Raw genomic sequence first — 15,982 nt, forward strand, 5'->3', positions numbered from 1 at the left:
CAAAGGTGCGTTTCAGTTCATTTTGCCTGAAAGAGGTGTTGTCTGCAAGCCTAGAACACATCTTTTCAGCAAGAAAAGTGGTACAAAGCTCTTTGGGTAAAGAAGGGAACAGAATCCCTCTACATCTGAAGTGCTGTACAGCAGAAGAGGTGGAGAATTTAGAAAACGCTCCACCAATTGAATAAGGAGGAATGTCAGGGAGACCAGAGCTGTACTTAGTCAGGACTCCCAGGTTAAAACCTCTCCTGTTATGAACAGTATCCTGGGATCTCTGAGGTCCAAGCAGTCAGAACCTCAGTTTCATGTCTGAACAGCACCTCTTCCACCTCCATGGTGTGACACAAGCTCTTGCTTTTTGCTAATTTCTTTCCGTTCATAAACGGGCCCAAAAAGAAAGAGCTAATAACTGTTTGAAAACAGGAAAAAACACGGAAATCAGTATCGGATTACAACACTAAAAACACACTTCGGCTTCAACAGAGCTGCAGTGCGTACCAGGCGGCCACAGCGGTATGACACAATTACACAACAAAATTGTTCAACTAGGCCAGATAACCTTATAAGAAGCCAGTATTGCTGTAAAGCAGCAGGGTGTTACAAAATGAGACTTGGGTTAAGGCATGTTATCATCAGGGCCAGCACCTCGGTCCAGACAGAAAGCCTTCGCTGGGTTTTGTTCAGCACAGCCAGAGTGATGAGAACCGGCGAAGAGGCCCAGCTGGACACGCCTGTGTTCAGCTCAGGCTAGGAGGAGTGCTCTGCGTTCTGTAAAGCTAGTTCGCCTGTTTAGTCTGGCATCTGTGCGAAGGCTTTCTCTGCACAACCTCCAAGCCATTAGCACTACCCTGTAAATCACCACCCCCTTTTCAAACAGCGCATAAAACCGAGATTTAATTTGCCCAGCAACGCTGGATTTGTATATAGCCCTGTTGAAACCCAGCTGAGAACATGGAAGCACAGAGTACACTGAAGAGTTACAACCAAGAGCATTTAAGAACTCCACCTTGTCTCATATCAATTTACACCACATCACAGAACAGTCTCGGCTCAAGTCTGGCGAAGCTTCTGCGCAGACCGGGTCTTTTAAACCTGGGTTTAGATCTGGGTGTGCACTGCTCCTACACCCAGTAAAAGCTCTGCTGTAGAAAAGGGTCTCCACTTTGACTAGGAGAATCGTTCTTAATTCTTCTTAATCCGCTCTTAATTCTTCTTAATCCGCTCTTAATTGATCAAGTTAAAACAAAACAAACTAAAACGAAATATGCAGAGGCACTCCAAACAAAAAGATTCAGTAATGTTGAGATATATATATATTCTTGCTGTTCATTCATATTTTCACCACTTCTTAGAATTCCGCACTGCTGGAGAGCCGGAGCCTGCCCCAGCAAGCAGCAGGAGGAAGGCAGGTGGAAGGCTCACCTGGGTAAAGAAAACGGGAGATGCACTGGAACACAGAAACAAAGGGAGAACACACCTTGTTTCAGGAAGCTAAAGCTTGGCCAGAAAGGCAGCAGAACTGGCTGTTGTCGCAAACTCATTCACTATCGAGCTCCGAGGTCCCCCAGCCCCTCTGGGCTCGTCCGGATCTCTGCGGAGAGAAGACTTCATGAACAGACTGGCTATGCTCGCCCACCATCATAAGCACACCTTGCTCAACTGAGTCTTAGTAACCCTTTGATTCCTGGATTTTAAGCTCTTCTGTCAGAATTCATATATATCTCAGAAAGACCCCAGCTCCAGGAATATCAGCAGGCTGGTGTGTTCCGGATACCACTGTGGGCCGAATTGAAGTGGTGCCTCCTGGACTCTTGCATTCCTCTGGTCCATCGTTCAGGATAACCATCAGTTCCTTTCAGGACCTGTGTACCTGAATCTAACCCTTGCAGGTCCTGTCTGTGCCTGACAGCTGGAGTTCTTATGTCTGGGTGGAGTTACAGGGGCCATGTATCAGGCCATGTTACAGGGGCAGATCGTGCTCATCGTGTGCTTAAATTTGCAACAGGCTGTTTACACACGTGCTTGGTGCCCTATGCACGCTTAAGATAAGCCCATGGGTGGAGGGTGTGTCCATCGGAGCACGTGACCCCCTGACCTCCTTCCTAATACAGGAAGTGCAGGCTCCCAGCACAGCGCCGTTCCCCTGTGGAATCTGGGAACTTGCCTGGTCTTTTAATCGGCAGGGACCTCAAAGGCAGGACTGCTATTATTGTCGCTGGGCCTGTCTGTAACCCTGCAGCCTCTACCTGCTCTGGTCTGATGCCGGATTTTGTTTAAGGAAACCCTTTACTTCAAAAGGGTATTAACCATCTAGCTGCATAAAACCTCTTCAGGTTTAAATATTTAAAAAATATAAATCTGGACATTTTTCTCCTTTACAAGGGTGTCTGTTTTGTGCCCGCAGGGGAATGTAAAGGGGAAATTTACCCTTCACATATCTGGGCACAGGCCTTGAGCACCAAAGTGCATTTGAAACTGAAGCAGGTGGACATTGCTCGTTTGAAGAGCTTTTAGTGCTCATCATTGAGATAAAAGACACGCAAACCTGCCATTGGGAAAGCAAAGACCAGTGTTTGTGCTAAATGTATAAAGCCTGAATGTCTCCCGTTTTATTTAGCTGTGTCTGCTAGGAAGGGCCTGTTTCCTGCAGCTCTGTCATTTTACCTTGTCTGTTGCACTGGGCAGCCATCCTACTGTATACATCGAAGATGTTCATTCTGAGAAATCATATTACAATACAATTACCAGAAAAAGTGACACTGACATATATTTAATATATATTTTATTTTATAATAATAAAAAAACTAAACTTTATTTACAAAATTGCATGGAGCCACAGATTAACTTTCCATTTGTACAAAAATGTTACTGCTCCTATTCCACAAGCCCAGAGGCTAGGAGCACTTTTCAGGCGTACCTACCCCCAGTCTTTTCAAGCGTCTCCTCATACGCAATGTTCAGGGAGAGGCCTTGCTGCTGCGGTCATTTAAGACCAACAGAACTCACAACCTCTCCGCACAGGCTGAACACAGGATGGGGGGGGGGATGGGGTCTCTGGAAGAAGCAACAACAGCACTAAACAAACAGGAAAACTCGAAAGGAAAAGCGACCGTTTGTGGTGCTGCCAGTGAAGCCAGCGGGTGAAGGGCCAGGTGGATCCGCTGGAACAGAGAGGAAGACACGGGCGTCCACAGACGGGCCACGAGCAGGGCTCTTGAGCCAGCTGCTCTCTACCCATTGCCACTGCTGCAGAGGCCTGGCACTCACACTGCCTGCCATGAGCTCCCCCTCTAGACTACAGCCTGTTCTTCCTGGGTTGCAAATGCAACCAAGCCCAAGTGAGACATGTTTCTCTGTTGGGAACCAGACAGCGCAGCCACGTCACGCAAACCCCAGCGCGTTCGGAAGGGCCGAGCACATTGCAATCGCCTTGAACAAGCACCTCAGGAGAGACGGGTCTGAAACTGAAACTGAATCTGACTCGAGGTCAGGGAAGGCAGTTGAGTATTAGTGGACGAACACCCGGACCCTGGACTTGTAACCGGAAGGTTCTGGGTTTGAATCCCAGGTGAGGCAGTGCTGTTGTTCCCTTGAGCAAGGTACTTCACTCAGACTGTTGCAGTAAAATACCCAGCTGTAATAATAATCAGTCACTTTGGATGAAAACATTAGACACATAAATGTAACACTGGTAATCTATGTAAGTGATCACTCTTAATAAGAAGGGAAGTGGTTTTAAGAAGTGGTTACTTTGCACAGCAAATATACACACCATATAGTTTACTGGAATTTTGTTTTCCAAATCAATCCAAACTGAGATCCCTTCCATACATGTATTGTAATACACTTCCCTTTCAAAGGAGATTTTCCTTCACACTGGCTCTGAACAGCTCTTTGTATCAGTAAAGACTGCAGGACTACTGTCTCAGCACTGCACGCTTCAGTACCCAGTCTGACGAAAACACCTGAAGCACTTTCCCATTGATCAAGTGGCGCAGGGGTTCACCACTATCAGGAAAGACGAGGGCTAAGTGGAGCAGCAGAAAAAGTTTGATACAGGAACTTGCTTTCTGTTTCCAGCAGAAGAACACGAACGCCAGGGAGCAGTTTCTTCTCTCTGTAAGTCATCTGGAGAGCTGGAACTCTGATTACAGGATGGAGAACAAAGAAGCCTAAATGTCTCTCTATAGGAGAGGTGGCAAGCCTAACAATCTATTTTACACCTGCTTAGCAGCTCAATGTCTTTGCAGTCGTGATAATAACATATCTTTATTAATTTCAATTGGTCCCTTGTCTCGTCAAGATCTTAAAGCACGTAACGTCCGTTTAACACTGCAGGCCTCCAGACTGCTCCGCTCTGGCTCAAGAGAGCCTCGCTCCCCGCAGACCACAGGAAAAACAAGAGATCCAGCCTTTCAACAGAAAGCCGGCTGGCAGCGCCTGGCCGGCCGAGGTCTTGGAGAGAGGTAATGAAATCTTTTTCCACGTCCAAAAGAAAAGGAAAGGAAAGGAATGGCAGAAATGTTCCTACCAGGGAAATACATCAAACAAACGAAGGGATTTTATGAAAAAAAAAAACAACGCCAGGGGGGGGCGGTCTCCGGCTGCAAGGCTCTTCGCACACAGAAACCCAGAGAGGGTGGGAAACAGGGGGCGTGCCGGGGGGCCGGAGAGGGCGGGATGGCCTCTCGGGTCTCAGGTGGGCGGGACCAGCGCCCGCCCCCGTCGCCATTAAAGCACGGAGAGGTCGTGGCAGGACTTGGAGCGCACCTTCAGGGCCATCTTCTTGTTGTTCTTGGCCACCAGCCGGTCCAGGAAGCGGCGCGCCTTCCTGGTCACGCTCTCCTTGCGCCTGTAGACCGAGCGCCGCCGCTCGTTGGTCTCCTTGCTGTCGCGGCGCAGGCGGATCTGCCGCACGATCCCCTCGAAGAGCTCCTGCACGTTGTGGTGCAGCGAGGCCGAGGTCTCGATGAACTTGCAGTCGAAGACCACGGCGCAGGCCCGGCCCTCTGCAGGGGGGGGGGAGAGAGAGGCGTCAGACAGCCCGGGGACAGGGGGCCTGGGGGGGGCCGCATGCGGCTCCCAGCTTCTCGTTCGGGCAGACGCGCATGGCGGCAAGAGGCCCGGTGCCCTCTGACCCCGGCGCTGCCACTCACCCTCCACGGCCACCTCGCGGCAGCGCACCAGGTCGCTCTTGTTCCCCACCAGGATGATGGGGATGTCCTCGGCCTGCCGGAGGCGCCGCAGCTGGATGCGCAGCTCGGAGGCGCTCTCGAAGCTGGCGCGATCCGTGATGGAGTACACGATGACGTAGGCGTTGCCCACCTGCATGCAGTAGTCCTGCACCCACCTCTCGTCCTCCTCCTGGCGGGGGGGGGGGCAGACACAGGACAGGGGCGATGGGCGCGGTGTCTTCACACGGCTCAGGCCCACGCCAGCAGAGCAGTGCTCAAGCGCCCCAGCTCTGTTCAAATAAACTCAATATTTGCGTAGTGGATGAATATAGAGTTGCTTCTTCCTTGCATACAAGTAGATGTTTTTCTGTTAGTTATCATGATCATTAACTGCATTTCTTCAACACTTTTCAAAAAGCGCTCGACATGCAGGAGGGGACCCAATTCACACACCACTGAAGTGCAGCCCCCACCTGGGAGACACCCAGCAGCCTTTCTGCCCCAGCAGCCCCCACCTGGGAGACACCCAGCAGCCTTTCTGCCCCAGCAGCCCCCACCTGGGAGACACCCAGCAGCCTTTCTGCCCCAGCAGCCCCCACCTGGGAGACACCCAGCAGCCTTTCTGCCCCAGCAGCCCCTCGACACAGCAGGTGAGGCCAATGACTGAGAAAGTGCTTCACCGGGTGAATTAAGGGGGAATTTAAGTGCGCAAGCCCAGAGTGGAATTTAACACTCCTGCCCTGATGAACAGCGTTTTGCAATCATCAATGACCATGCGGTCAAGACTTCAGTTTCATATCTCATTGCAGGGATGGGACCCTGATCACCTTACTAGGCGAACCGTGTGGAAATTCTGGTGCAGAGGGGAGAGTGCCACCTACTGGTCGACCTGTGCCACACACAGCAAAAGCCTCTTTTTCCTCACAGGTCTCCCACCCCACTGCCCAGCGGGCCCAGCGGGCCCAGCCTCTCTGAACCTCTGAGGTCTGACAAGTTAGAAGCCGAAGGTAGTGCTGCTGCTGCTGTATGGCACAGCAGAAAACGGAACACATTCTTGCACTGGAGCAAGAAGCTTTTGAACCCCCCCCACCCCCACCCCAACTCCCAGTCCTCTTAATTACTAGGTACGCATTAGCCTGCTGATTGGCCCACTTGTCCCATCCTGGCCTTATATCGCAAATACAATCACAAGCAGGAACAACAAATGCCCTGGCAAGAGCAGTGTGGGAGAACGGGAACAAACCAATGAAAAATCACAAGCTAATTGAGCAGGGCTGGCACCCTACTGGCCTTCCCAGTGCTGATCCACACCAGTGGAATTAGCCCCCACAGCCATCGGTATCGAGGATCTGAGCAGCCCTGTCAGAGCGTCCGCGCTCCGATTCCGGCTCTATGGATTATTGCTGGAGGCTGTGGACATTTTTTCCACAGCGCGGTCAAAGAAGGGGTGTGGGGTCAGCTGCCAGACCTTTTGTTTTTCCCCAAGGCCGTTTCTGTGTTCTGTTTTCCTGCGCTCCGCTGCACATCTGGTTTAATTTCCAGCTGCAGCGGGAGGAGGCTTTGGCAGCAGCGCCCCTCGCTCGCTGTTTTACCAGCCGCTGAGGAGCGCGGCGGTAAAGCGCTGGAGAGGAGGAAAAGATTTCCCGCGCACCTGGTCATAAACTGCACAGGGCCCTCTACCACCTTCGCAAACAACAGATCCATGCCAAAGCAAGTTTCCACAAGTTGTTGTTTTTTTTATATATATATTCAGGACAAATATTTCCATGAGGAGAAACCAGATTCTAATAATAGGTGGAGGACTGTGCCAAGTTTAGCAGGTTAACTGCTCATGAGGACCTGTTTACCAGAACGCAAAGCTCAAACAAATGTTGCAGTGAGTTTGAATAATTAGAATAATTCTTTCCCCCGATAGTGCGCATTCCAAACCTACATTCCTCACCGGAAGTGATGCCACTAGCCTGGGAATAGGACGCCTGCAGCGTTCGGGAACAACAACACTGCTGTCCCTCAGGCACGGGGGGGGGAGGGGGAAGCCTGCAGAAACAGAAGGAAGGGAGTGGGAAGACACGCGCCCCCTGCTGGGCGGGGACGTACCTGCTTCTCGGCCTCCCACGTGTCCATCACGATCAGAGTGGTCTCCTCCCCGTCGACAGTCAGGGTCCGCTCGTAGGTGTCCTCTGAAAGACAGGGCAAAGCCAGCTAGGATCAAGGGCACAGCACGGGGGCGCGCACCACGCTCTCTATCGCCTCCCGAGGGTCGGGTGTTGTCATGAACGGTCACGACCCAGACTCGGCGGGCTGGGCGTCTCCTCCTTCTCCCGAAACGGTCTTCTCGGCCGTAACCCGGACGCGTCTCGTTCCGGCAGAGGAACGGGAGGGGCTGGGGGGCCGAAACGGAAGAGCCCCGGCGAGGCGGCTGGCCGAAACCTCGCGCACACGAACCGCGACGTCTCTCGGCGACTCGCCATGCCGCCGCGTTTCAGGGGAGGCCTCGCGGGCGGGAATCGAGACCGGCTTCTGTGCCCAGAAACAGCGGCGCCAGCCTGGAGACAGAGATCCCAGCTGAGGGCCTTGCTGCTCGCATCCCTCCCCTTCCCGGGAAAAATACACTGGGGGAAGTGGGAGTTTTCCCAGACAGAGGAATGGCGCCGCACCGCAGCTCAGGCCCAACCCTGCTGCTGTTGTGTGTCCGCAGTCTAGCTCTGGACACTGCTACAGTTTCATACTAACTCCCCCACGTTGTGTGGCACTTGTTGTGTGGCACGTCACATGTGCTGCACTGTTGCAACGCGGGAAAGAGGTCTAAGCTATTCGGGAGTGCACCAGGGACACGTGCACAGGTGTGTCCCTGTCTCTCCGCTGGTGGCGCCAAGCTGCTCGAGAGAGGCCAATCCTGATTTGCGGGGAGGGAGTGTTCAAAATCACTGACGGCTGTTTAGGAACGTCTCTGGTACTCAGTCCTGCCGAAAATGGCTCCGCAGGCCTCCTGTTCAAGTATTGACCAGGGCCCGTGCACCCGAGGTCTGACAAGACCAGGTACACAGTACTAGCACTGCGGCCATAACTGGGTGCCTGACCCTGGAGAAAGAAGAAGCCAAGCTCCTTCCATTCCTGGCGGTCCTAGACGTCACGCTCCTCAAGGAAACTCCAGGCCTTGTGGGCCTTTGTCAGGATTATGGGCTTTGGTCTGTGCCTTGTACTCATGGGAAAGGACAGCCAAGACTACAGAGATCCCAAAACACTCCATCACAAAAGAAAAACGGCCCAACGTTCTCGTTTCCATTCTCCTCGTCTCCTCCCTGGAAGTAACACCGTCGGATGGAGGGAAGACAGGTCACAGCGACAAGAGGAGACCTTGTGGCCTGTGAAGGAAACACACAGGGGTTTTTAAATGGCACAATGTGTCCATTTCAGGCCTTCCTACAGACGAGCCAGACTGATGCGTTTGTAAGGCTGTCATTAATCTAATTTCCTCCACTCAGCCCAGAAGCTGTTGTTAATTTGCCATGGAAACATCTAGTGTGTGACTCAGCCTCCTCAAACAGACAACTCACTAGTGGACCACTTTCCCATAGTGCACCTCTCATCACGCCAACGGGAGCCTCAGGCCTCTGCGTTCGCAGCTCTTTTATCGATATTTTTCCTTCCAGTCTACAAAGAGCTAGAGTTTGAGCTAAAAAATACACGCAGAAGATCTTCTTCTGAAAACATCCAGGAGTTGAAACACAGCCTCGATGGAACAAATACCAATCAGCCCAGACAATATATCTTATTTTGTTTTCCATCTTCTGACACAATGCAGGGTGGTGCAAAGGGAAGCAAAGAGATTTCAGTGAGTTTCTTTTTTAGAACCTTTTTATTTCTGCAAAACCTTATTACATATAATTATTTGCCCTTTTGCAATCAGCTGTGTTTTGCTTCAGTGCCAAAGGAAAGCTGTGCATTCGCTCACCCCTTTCTCTGATCACGTTCGAGGGAGGTGCTGTGGTCTTTTGTGGTCACGAACCCCAAGAAAGACCCAACTCCCTGCAGCGCGTGAAAACACAAGTGAAAAAACAATTTCACTGAAACAGAAATGTGATTGCTTGCACACTTCACGTCCACAACTTCGTAGGTGGTGTGAGAGATATAATCCCAACTGAATTAAACAAGTCACTAAACCACTGGAAAATCCGACTCGCGTGAATCTCTAAGGGCCACACATCTTCCAGGCTCTCATCTCGAAAGAGCTGCGTCACCGTGTTCCCCTTAAATCTCTCCCCCACCCACCCGGTCCTCCGCCGTGTCTCCCTGAGGCGCCAGAGGTCAGGGCCGGAGAGTGACCGCTGCCCACAGGACGCGTCTGTGAACGGGAGCCCCGGGTCTCTCTTTCCCACACAGAGCCCGTGACGATGTCCCAGGAGCCTGAGGGAGGTGTGACACCGACCTGTGCTCTGTCTCCCGGACCGCTGTCCCACTGCCAGGACGCTGTTCACTTTTTCAGAGATAAATCCAGCTTTAGCAAGACACAAACAACCGACTAAAACCAACTGAATTTCAAAGGAACAAGTAATAGGTTTATTCCATCCTGAAAAAAAGAAGAAAGCGACTGCCCTGTCTCTCTCACACCTGAAGAAGGCTCCACGGCCGAAACGTTGTGTTCTCTTTCTTCTTTTTTTCACCATGGAATAAACCTATTACTTGTTCCTTTGCAGCCTAGGCATGCTGACGCAGCTCCCCACCTGAACTACTAACTGAATTTCTATGCAAGTCTTCCACGGCCATTGCTGTGGTCTTGTGGAAACTGCAGCTCTGCAGCCGTACCTACTGAATAGGTGTTCTGAATAGGTCTTGTGCTGTAGATAAAGGTTAAAGTTTTACACTTCCCCGATGATGCTACTGTGTGCAAATATTGCATTAAAACATTGTTACGTCATTACAGAACCAGTACCTCTGTTCTAGCAAAGAGCATAACCAAGGTCACAGGTCAGAGGTGGCCAGGCTGCTTTGCCCTTCTAACATAACCTGGGAGGTAGCAGCTACTTGACTGGATGTTCGGACCCAGCTATAAGCTTTGGTGAAGCTGTCTCCGAAAAGCACAAAGTGTCCAGTAGCAGATCTCTCCCCGCATGCGTGTTTGCTAAGCCTAAAGCATTTCAAGAGACAGCAGCCCAGCTGGACACCGAGTCTGAAGACAAACCAGTCCAACGTGTCAATCTTGCCAGCACTCACTGCTGTACAGGAGACTGTGAGCCTCTGGGACACTGGGGAAGGTCGGGGAGGGGCGAGGCCTCATGGCCTTGACATGTCAGGCAAAGCCATGAGGTTTGATATAAAAGCAGAAAGGCGAAACAGGTCACCAACACTTCTCTTTAAGTGTCGGTCATTGTCCAAACATCTGGTCTTTTTTTAAACCATGTCACTGCACTGCAGTCAAATGTGTAAATGCCCGCTTAGGCCGATTCATTCTGCACCAGTCCAGAGCCTGTGGTCACCTGCTGGCCTCGCAGATGATGGCCGCTTCCCTCCCTCAGTGCGGAGTCAGCTGTGCTTGGGTTCGAGCCTCTGCCCCGCAGGCAGGGCTGCCTCGCTGAGCTGCCAGTCAGCCCCGCGCACAGCAATGTGGAGGGCCTGCTGTCTGGGCCAGAGAGCTCCCGGGTGAATAAACAGGCTGTCTGTCAATACTTCCCAAGCCCCAGACACACACAGCTCACAGCTCCGTCAGAGCATTCTGGCCAGCGGCTCCTCGCTACAGGAGAACCGGTCCCTGATTATTCAGAGTTCCACTTCTTGGTGTGAGCTGCTCTCACAGTGCCCGGGGACACTGGGGTGTTGCACCCAGAGTGCCCAGTACGTGCGTGAGCGTGCCTAGGCGCAGAGCACGCACGTACAATAGATCATGCGCGGGCTAAACTGGGTGCTCACGCCTGGTCAATATTGCAACAGCCTATCTGAGAATGCTGAGGTGTCAGCACCCCAGTCCCCACGCCCTCTCAGTGCCAAAAACAGACGTCCTTGTGGGGCCCCTGGCGCTGGGGGGCCTCGTCTGCAAACAACTGACAGGTGAGCTGGCATCGCTTCGAAAACCCAGCGTTTCTCTTTCGCCCTCTCTTTCTCTCCAGAAACCCACACATCCCGCTTAACTACAGAGTCCAGCGCTGCCCCCGCGCTCAGCCCAGCCCAGCCCAGCCCGACTCATGGGTCAGAACAGCGAGAGAAACGAGCGTCACATTCCGACTTATTTAAACTTAAGACGCCTAAAAAAAAAGGAAAAATAGCACCTCCCGACAGTGTGTACAGTGTTTTTCTGGCAGATAACCGCCTCCAAACAAACGCGAACACTAAACGGATGGCTCTAGCCCCGGAGCCGCGCGTCAACGCGGTCATCAATAGCGCCTGACAATCGATCGGGGGTCTGACGGCCGATAGCGCCACGTGACTGCGCCTCTGCTGCCCGAAGCGGCGCCACACGGGCACGTGACGGCTGCGCACCCTGAGTGACGCAGCCGGGGTGCCCCAATACCAGGGGCATCGACAGAGAGGCAGTACAGCCCAGCGGTATCTGCCCCCCGAATTACTGCGGGGAAATTCAATGATTCAGTGAGAGGGTAGAACTGAATCACTGGATAAAACTGTGGGCAAAACTTGCTTAAAGTCTTGAACACGAACTCTTCGGCGATTATAAAGGGGCATCGATCCAACAGAATAACCGGCAAGCCTCCTAGGGTACCTAGCTGAAAACAAAACAAAAAACTTCAATCGCAACTGGATTGCACGACTAGGCGTTTAAAAACCCCATACCGCCGAGCCAGTCTGAAATAACCGTGACATCCCCTCAGTGACTTAACTCCTCGTCCACTCTCATTCTGATTTCACCAGCTAAGGCAAAGGAAGAAAAAAAATGTTCTTCTATCAAGCAAAAGCTTTTACACAAGCGAAAACGTCTTGATCCAGGACCAGTTCGGGCAGCTACCAACAGTCCACATCACGGCGGTACCGGCCTACAGTACAGCGCCACAACAAACTTTGACCAAATCCAACTTTGAAATCGGGCGCATTATTTAAGGCAGAGGATTGATACGAAAGAAGCAAAAAATAAAATAAATAATAATGTTGCCTTCTCAACCGTGAACCGCGCACAGCCAAGGAAGAACAGCTCGTGCTTAATTGAATTCAAGGCTTAATGAAGACGAAGCGAGTGTGAAAACCGACACTCCCGAGCTGTCGCACCTCCCGGGTGGTCGCTCAGATCTTTCTCCTGGATCCCCGCGAAGATGGTGGCCAGGCTCGACTTGCCCACTCCGTGGTCCCCGAGCAGCACGACGCGGTACAGGCACTCCGCCCCGGAGCTGTCGGAGTCCTCCGAGTCGGTGGACCAGCTGGCCCGGGAGTGGAGGGTCTTGTCCCCGGGGTGGTAGGAGGCAGAGTGGCCGAGGGCGGGATGGTGGGGGTCCGCCGCGGGCTCCCCGTCTTTCGCACCCGACTGGTGCGCGGACGGGATCGGCGTGCTCGCCCTCCGCCTCAGGGTCTCCTTGCTGTCTCTCTGCGTGTTCAGCGTCATCCTCTCGGGTCAGCGACGAACGCGCCCTGAAAGAAAAGTTCTGCCGTCTTAAATATCTCACAGCTTAGCCCACATGAGATTTAAAAACAACAGCAACAAAAAAACGAAAACAAAAAAGGCGAACCATAAGCGCGCGGTTTGGTCTGCTTCTCAGTCTTGGGACACAGTCATTCCCCTGGGGCGGCGGTGGGAAAGGTGAACTTTGTTTTAGGAAGAAAAAAGAAAACAGAAGCATCGTTACAAGTTTTGTTTAGAGAACCGTACCTCAGATGAAGATACTTCTCCGCGGACTGAGAGAGAGAGGGAGAGGGGTTCGCTGTGCGCGCAGCTGCCCCGTGTGTCTCCGAACCGGAGCGACTGGAGGACCGGCTGCCCGCAGAGGACGGTTCAAGTGCGTCGGTCAGCCGTGAGCTAATGTGCCACACTCTCTATCCCATCATATTTGTTGCACACACACACACAAAAAAGGTATTGGGTGTTTGAATTTGCTTTTGTTGCTGTTGTATAGAATTGCCGTGGGATCTCTGAAACGATACCCTCTCGGAGCCACGGCAACAGCGCTCTGCATTCCACGACCTTGTTAAAAATTTAAAAGCTTAATCCAGGACAGTGCCATTAGGCTCTCCCACACACTATACCGCACAACACAACGGCTTTGTGTTTTTTTTTTCCTTCTTCCTCTTTGATAGACATTAGATGCAGCAGCGCAGACACACACGACTGCGAAACCTCCAGACCGCTGGTTCTATCTGCAGGGTTTTCAGCGACAGACCGCTCAACGGAATTACGCGACGGTAACTGTCACTATGAAACGCGGGAGAAAAGTACATTCTTGTCGTAAATTCGTTCGCATTGTTGTCCAGGCGTGCAACGTCGTTTTCCGAAGACAAACCATATTACGCTTCTTCGAAACCGCGCTCTCTCTCTCTTTAAAAATGAAAACTGAGCTTTTTTTTATTATTGAAGTTCACTTCACCACATCTACGCGTTGTTGTTTTTTTTCCTTTCGGGGAAGCTCTAGGGTTACTTGTGGATGCGCCGCAGAACGGCTCCGCAATCAGTTAGAAAACAAAAAAAAAACTCCGTTTCGGCCCGCAGACAGTATTCGAACCCTGCTCTTGAAAAAGCCGAAATCGGCGCAGTAGTTTCGCAGGTGACACCTACCGGAGCCGGCGAGCTAGCCGCTGTGCGCGTCCCCCAGCCCTTGGCCGTGCTGAGCTGCGGGTCTCCGTGTGCGCGCTCCGCCTCTCCGATCCCTCATCCTCTCGCTCCGCGCTCCGGGCTGGCTCTGGCTCTGGCTCCGGCAAGGCAACTTCATCTTTTTTTTTTTACACACACACAACCAGTCCGGCCCCTGACGTAAGGGCGCAAGTCATTTCCTTTTGGAAAGGGCCGAGCTGTTCGTGTAGGGAAAAGTTTTGGAGGTTATAGGGAAAGTACGGAGTGGTGGCCTGGCTGCACTTTGGGGTGTTTTTACTTGTACCGTGGGTCTGTTTTTTTTATATATATATACACACACTCCTTTGTCACCAAAAATGTGACATATACAGTGCCTTGCGAAAGTATTCGGCCCCCTTGAACTTTTCAACCTTTTGCCACATTTCAGGCTTCAAACATAAAGATATAAATTTTTTATTTTATGTGAAGAATCACCAACAAGTGGGACACAATTGTGAAGTGGAACGAAACCTATTGGATTTTTGAAACTTTTTTAACTAATAAAAAAATGAAAAGTGGGGCGTGCAAAATTATTCGGCCCCTTTACTTTCAGTGCAGCAAACTCACTCCAGAAGTTCAGCGAGGATCTCTGAATGATCCAATGTTGTCCTAAATGACTGATGGTGATAAATAGAATCCACCTGTGTGTAATCAAGTCTCTGTATAAATGCACCTGCTCTGTGATAGTCTCAAGGTTCTGTTGAAAGCGCAGAGAGCATCATGAAGACCAAGGAACACACCAGGCAGGTCCGTAATACTGTTGTGGAGAAGTTTAAAGCCGGATATGGATACAAAAAGATTTCCCAAGCTTCAAACATCCCAAGGAGCACTGTGCAAGCGATCATCTTGAAATGGAAGGAGTATCAGACCACTGCAAATCTACCAAGACCTGGCCGTCCCTCTAAACTTTCAGCTCAGACAAGGAGAAGACTGATCAGAGATGCAGCCAAGAGGCCCATGATCACTCTGGATGAACTGCAGAGAACTACAGCTGAGGTGGGAGAGTCTGTCCATAGGACAACAATCAGTCTTACACTGCACAAATCTGGCCTTTATGGAAGAGTGGCAAGAAGAAAGCCATTTCTCAAAGATATCCATAAAAAGTCTCGTCTAAAGTTTGCCACAAGCCACCTGGGAGACACCCCAAACATGTGGAAGAAGGTGCTCTGGTCAGATGAAACCAAAATCGAACTTTTTGGCCACAATGCAAAACGATATGTTTGGCGTAAAAGCAACACAGCTCATCACCCTCAACACACCATCCCCACTGTCAAACATGGTGGTGGCAGCATCATGGTTTGGGCCTGCTTTTCTTCAGCAGGGACAGGGAAGATGGTTAAAATTGAGGGGAAGATGGATGCAGCCAAATACAGGACCATTCTGGATGAAAACCTGTTGGAGTCTGCAAAAGACCTGAAACTGGGACGGAGATTTATCTTCCAACAAGACAATGATCCCAAACATACAGCAAAATCTACAAAGGAATGGTTCACAAATAAACGTATCCAGGTGTTTGAATGGCCAAGTCAAAGTCCAGACCTGAATCCAATCGAGAATCTGTGGAAAGAGCTGAAAACTGCTGTTCACAAAGGCTCTCCATCCAACCTCACTGAGCTCGAGCTGTTTTGCAAGGAAGAATGGGCAAGAATTTCAGTCTCTCGATGTGCAAAACTGATAGAGACATACCCCAAGCGACTTGCAGCTGTAATCGCAGCAAAAGGTGGCTCTACAAAGTATTAACGCAAGGGGGCCGAATAATTTTGCACGCCCCACTTTTCATTTTTTTATTAGTTAAAAAAGTTTCAAAAATCCAATAGATTTCGTTCCACTTCACAATTGTGTCCCACTTGTTGGTGATTCTTCACATAAAATAAAAAAATTATATCTTTATGTTTGAAGCCTGAAATGTGGCAAAAGGTTGAAAAGTTCAAGGGGGCCGAATACTTTCACAAGGCACTGTATATAAGGGAATCATAGTGCCATAATTTAATGAGCTCATGTATTTGGAGAAAAATAGTTTTTATTGTAAGAGGATGAGTGCTTAACACTG

The 15,982-nt window shown here is 51.0% G+C and overlaps 1 protein-coding gene across 3 annotated transcripts; it reads right to left on the reverse strand.

Moving 5' to 3' along the window:
* Positions 1-2,762: 2,762 nt before the first annotated feature.
* On the reverse strand, positions 2,763-14,192 carry rem1 (RAS (RAD and GEM)-like GTP-binding 1). 3 transcript variants are annotated; one of them, XM_088607725.1, is made up of 7 exons: positions 13,879-14,192; positions 12,839-12,914; positions 12,384-12,740; positions 7,269-7,351; positions 5,154-5,361; positions 4,768-5,006; positions 2,763-4,141 (listed from the first exon to the last, which is right to left on the reverse strand). In XM_088607725.1, exons 3-7 carry the CDS (start codon positions 12,712-12,714, stop codon positions 4,025-4,027), a joined length of 978 nt encoding a protein of 325 aa, XP_088463851.1. In that variant the 5' UTR covers positions 12,715-12,740; positions 12,839-12,914; positions 13,879-14,192; the 3' UTR covers positions 2,763-4,024. The 3 variants fall into 3 exon arrangements, with proteins under 3 accessions (XP_088463851.1, XP_088463853.1, XP_088463852.1); XM_088607727.1 differs by having other exon boundaries at positions 2,763-5,006; positions 13,879-14,184; XM_088607726.1 differs by lacking the exons at positions 12,839-12,914; positions 13,879-14,192 and adding an exon at positions 12,979-13,851.
* Between the last annotated feature and the right edge of the window lie 1,790 nt (positions 14,193-15,982).

This window comes from Lepisosteus platostomus, chromosome 15, assembly GCF_059453375.1.
Source record: "Lepisosteus platostomus isolate fLepPlt1 chromosome 15, fLepPlt1.hap1, whole genome shotgun sequence".
In the NCBI taxonomy this organism is placed as follows: domain Eukaryota; kingdom Metazoa; phylum Chordata; class Actinopteri; order Semionotiformes; family Lepisosteidae; genus Lepisosteus; species Lepisosteus platostomus.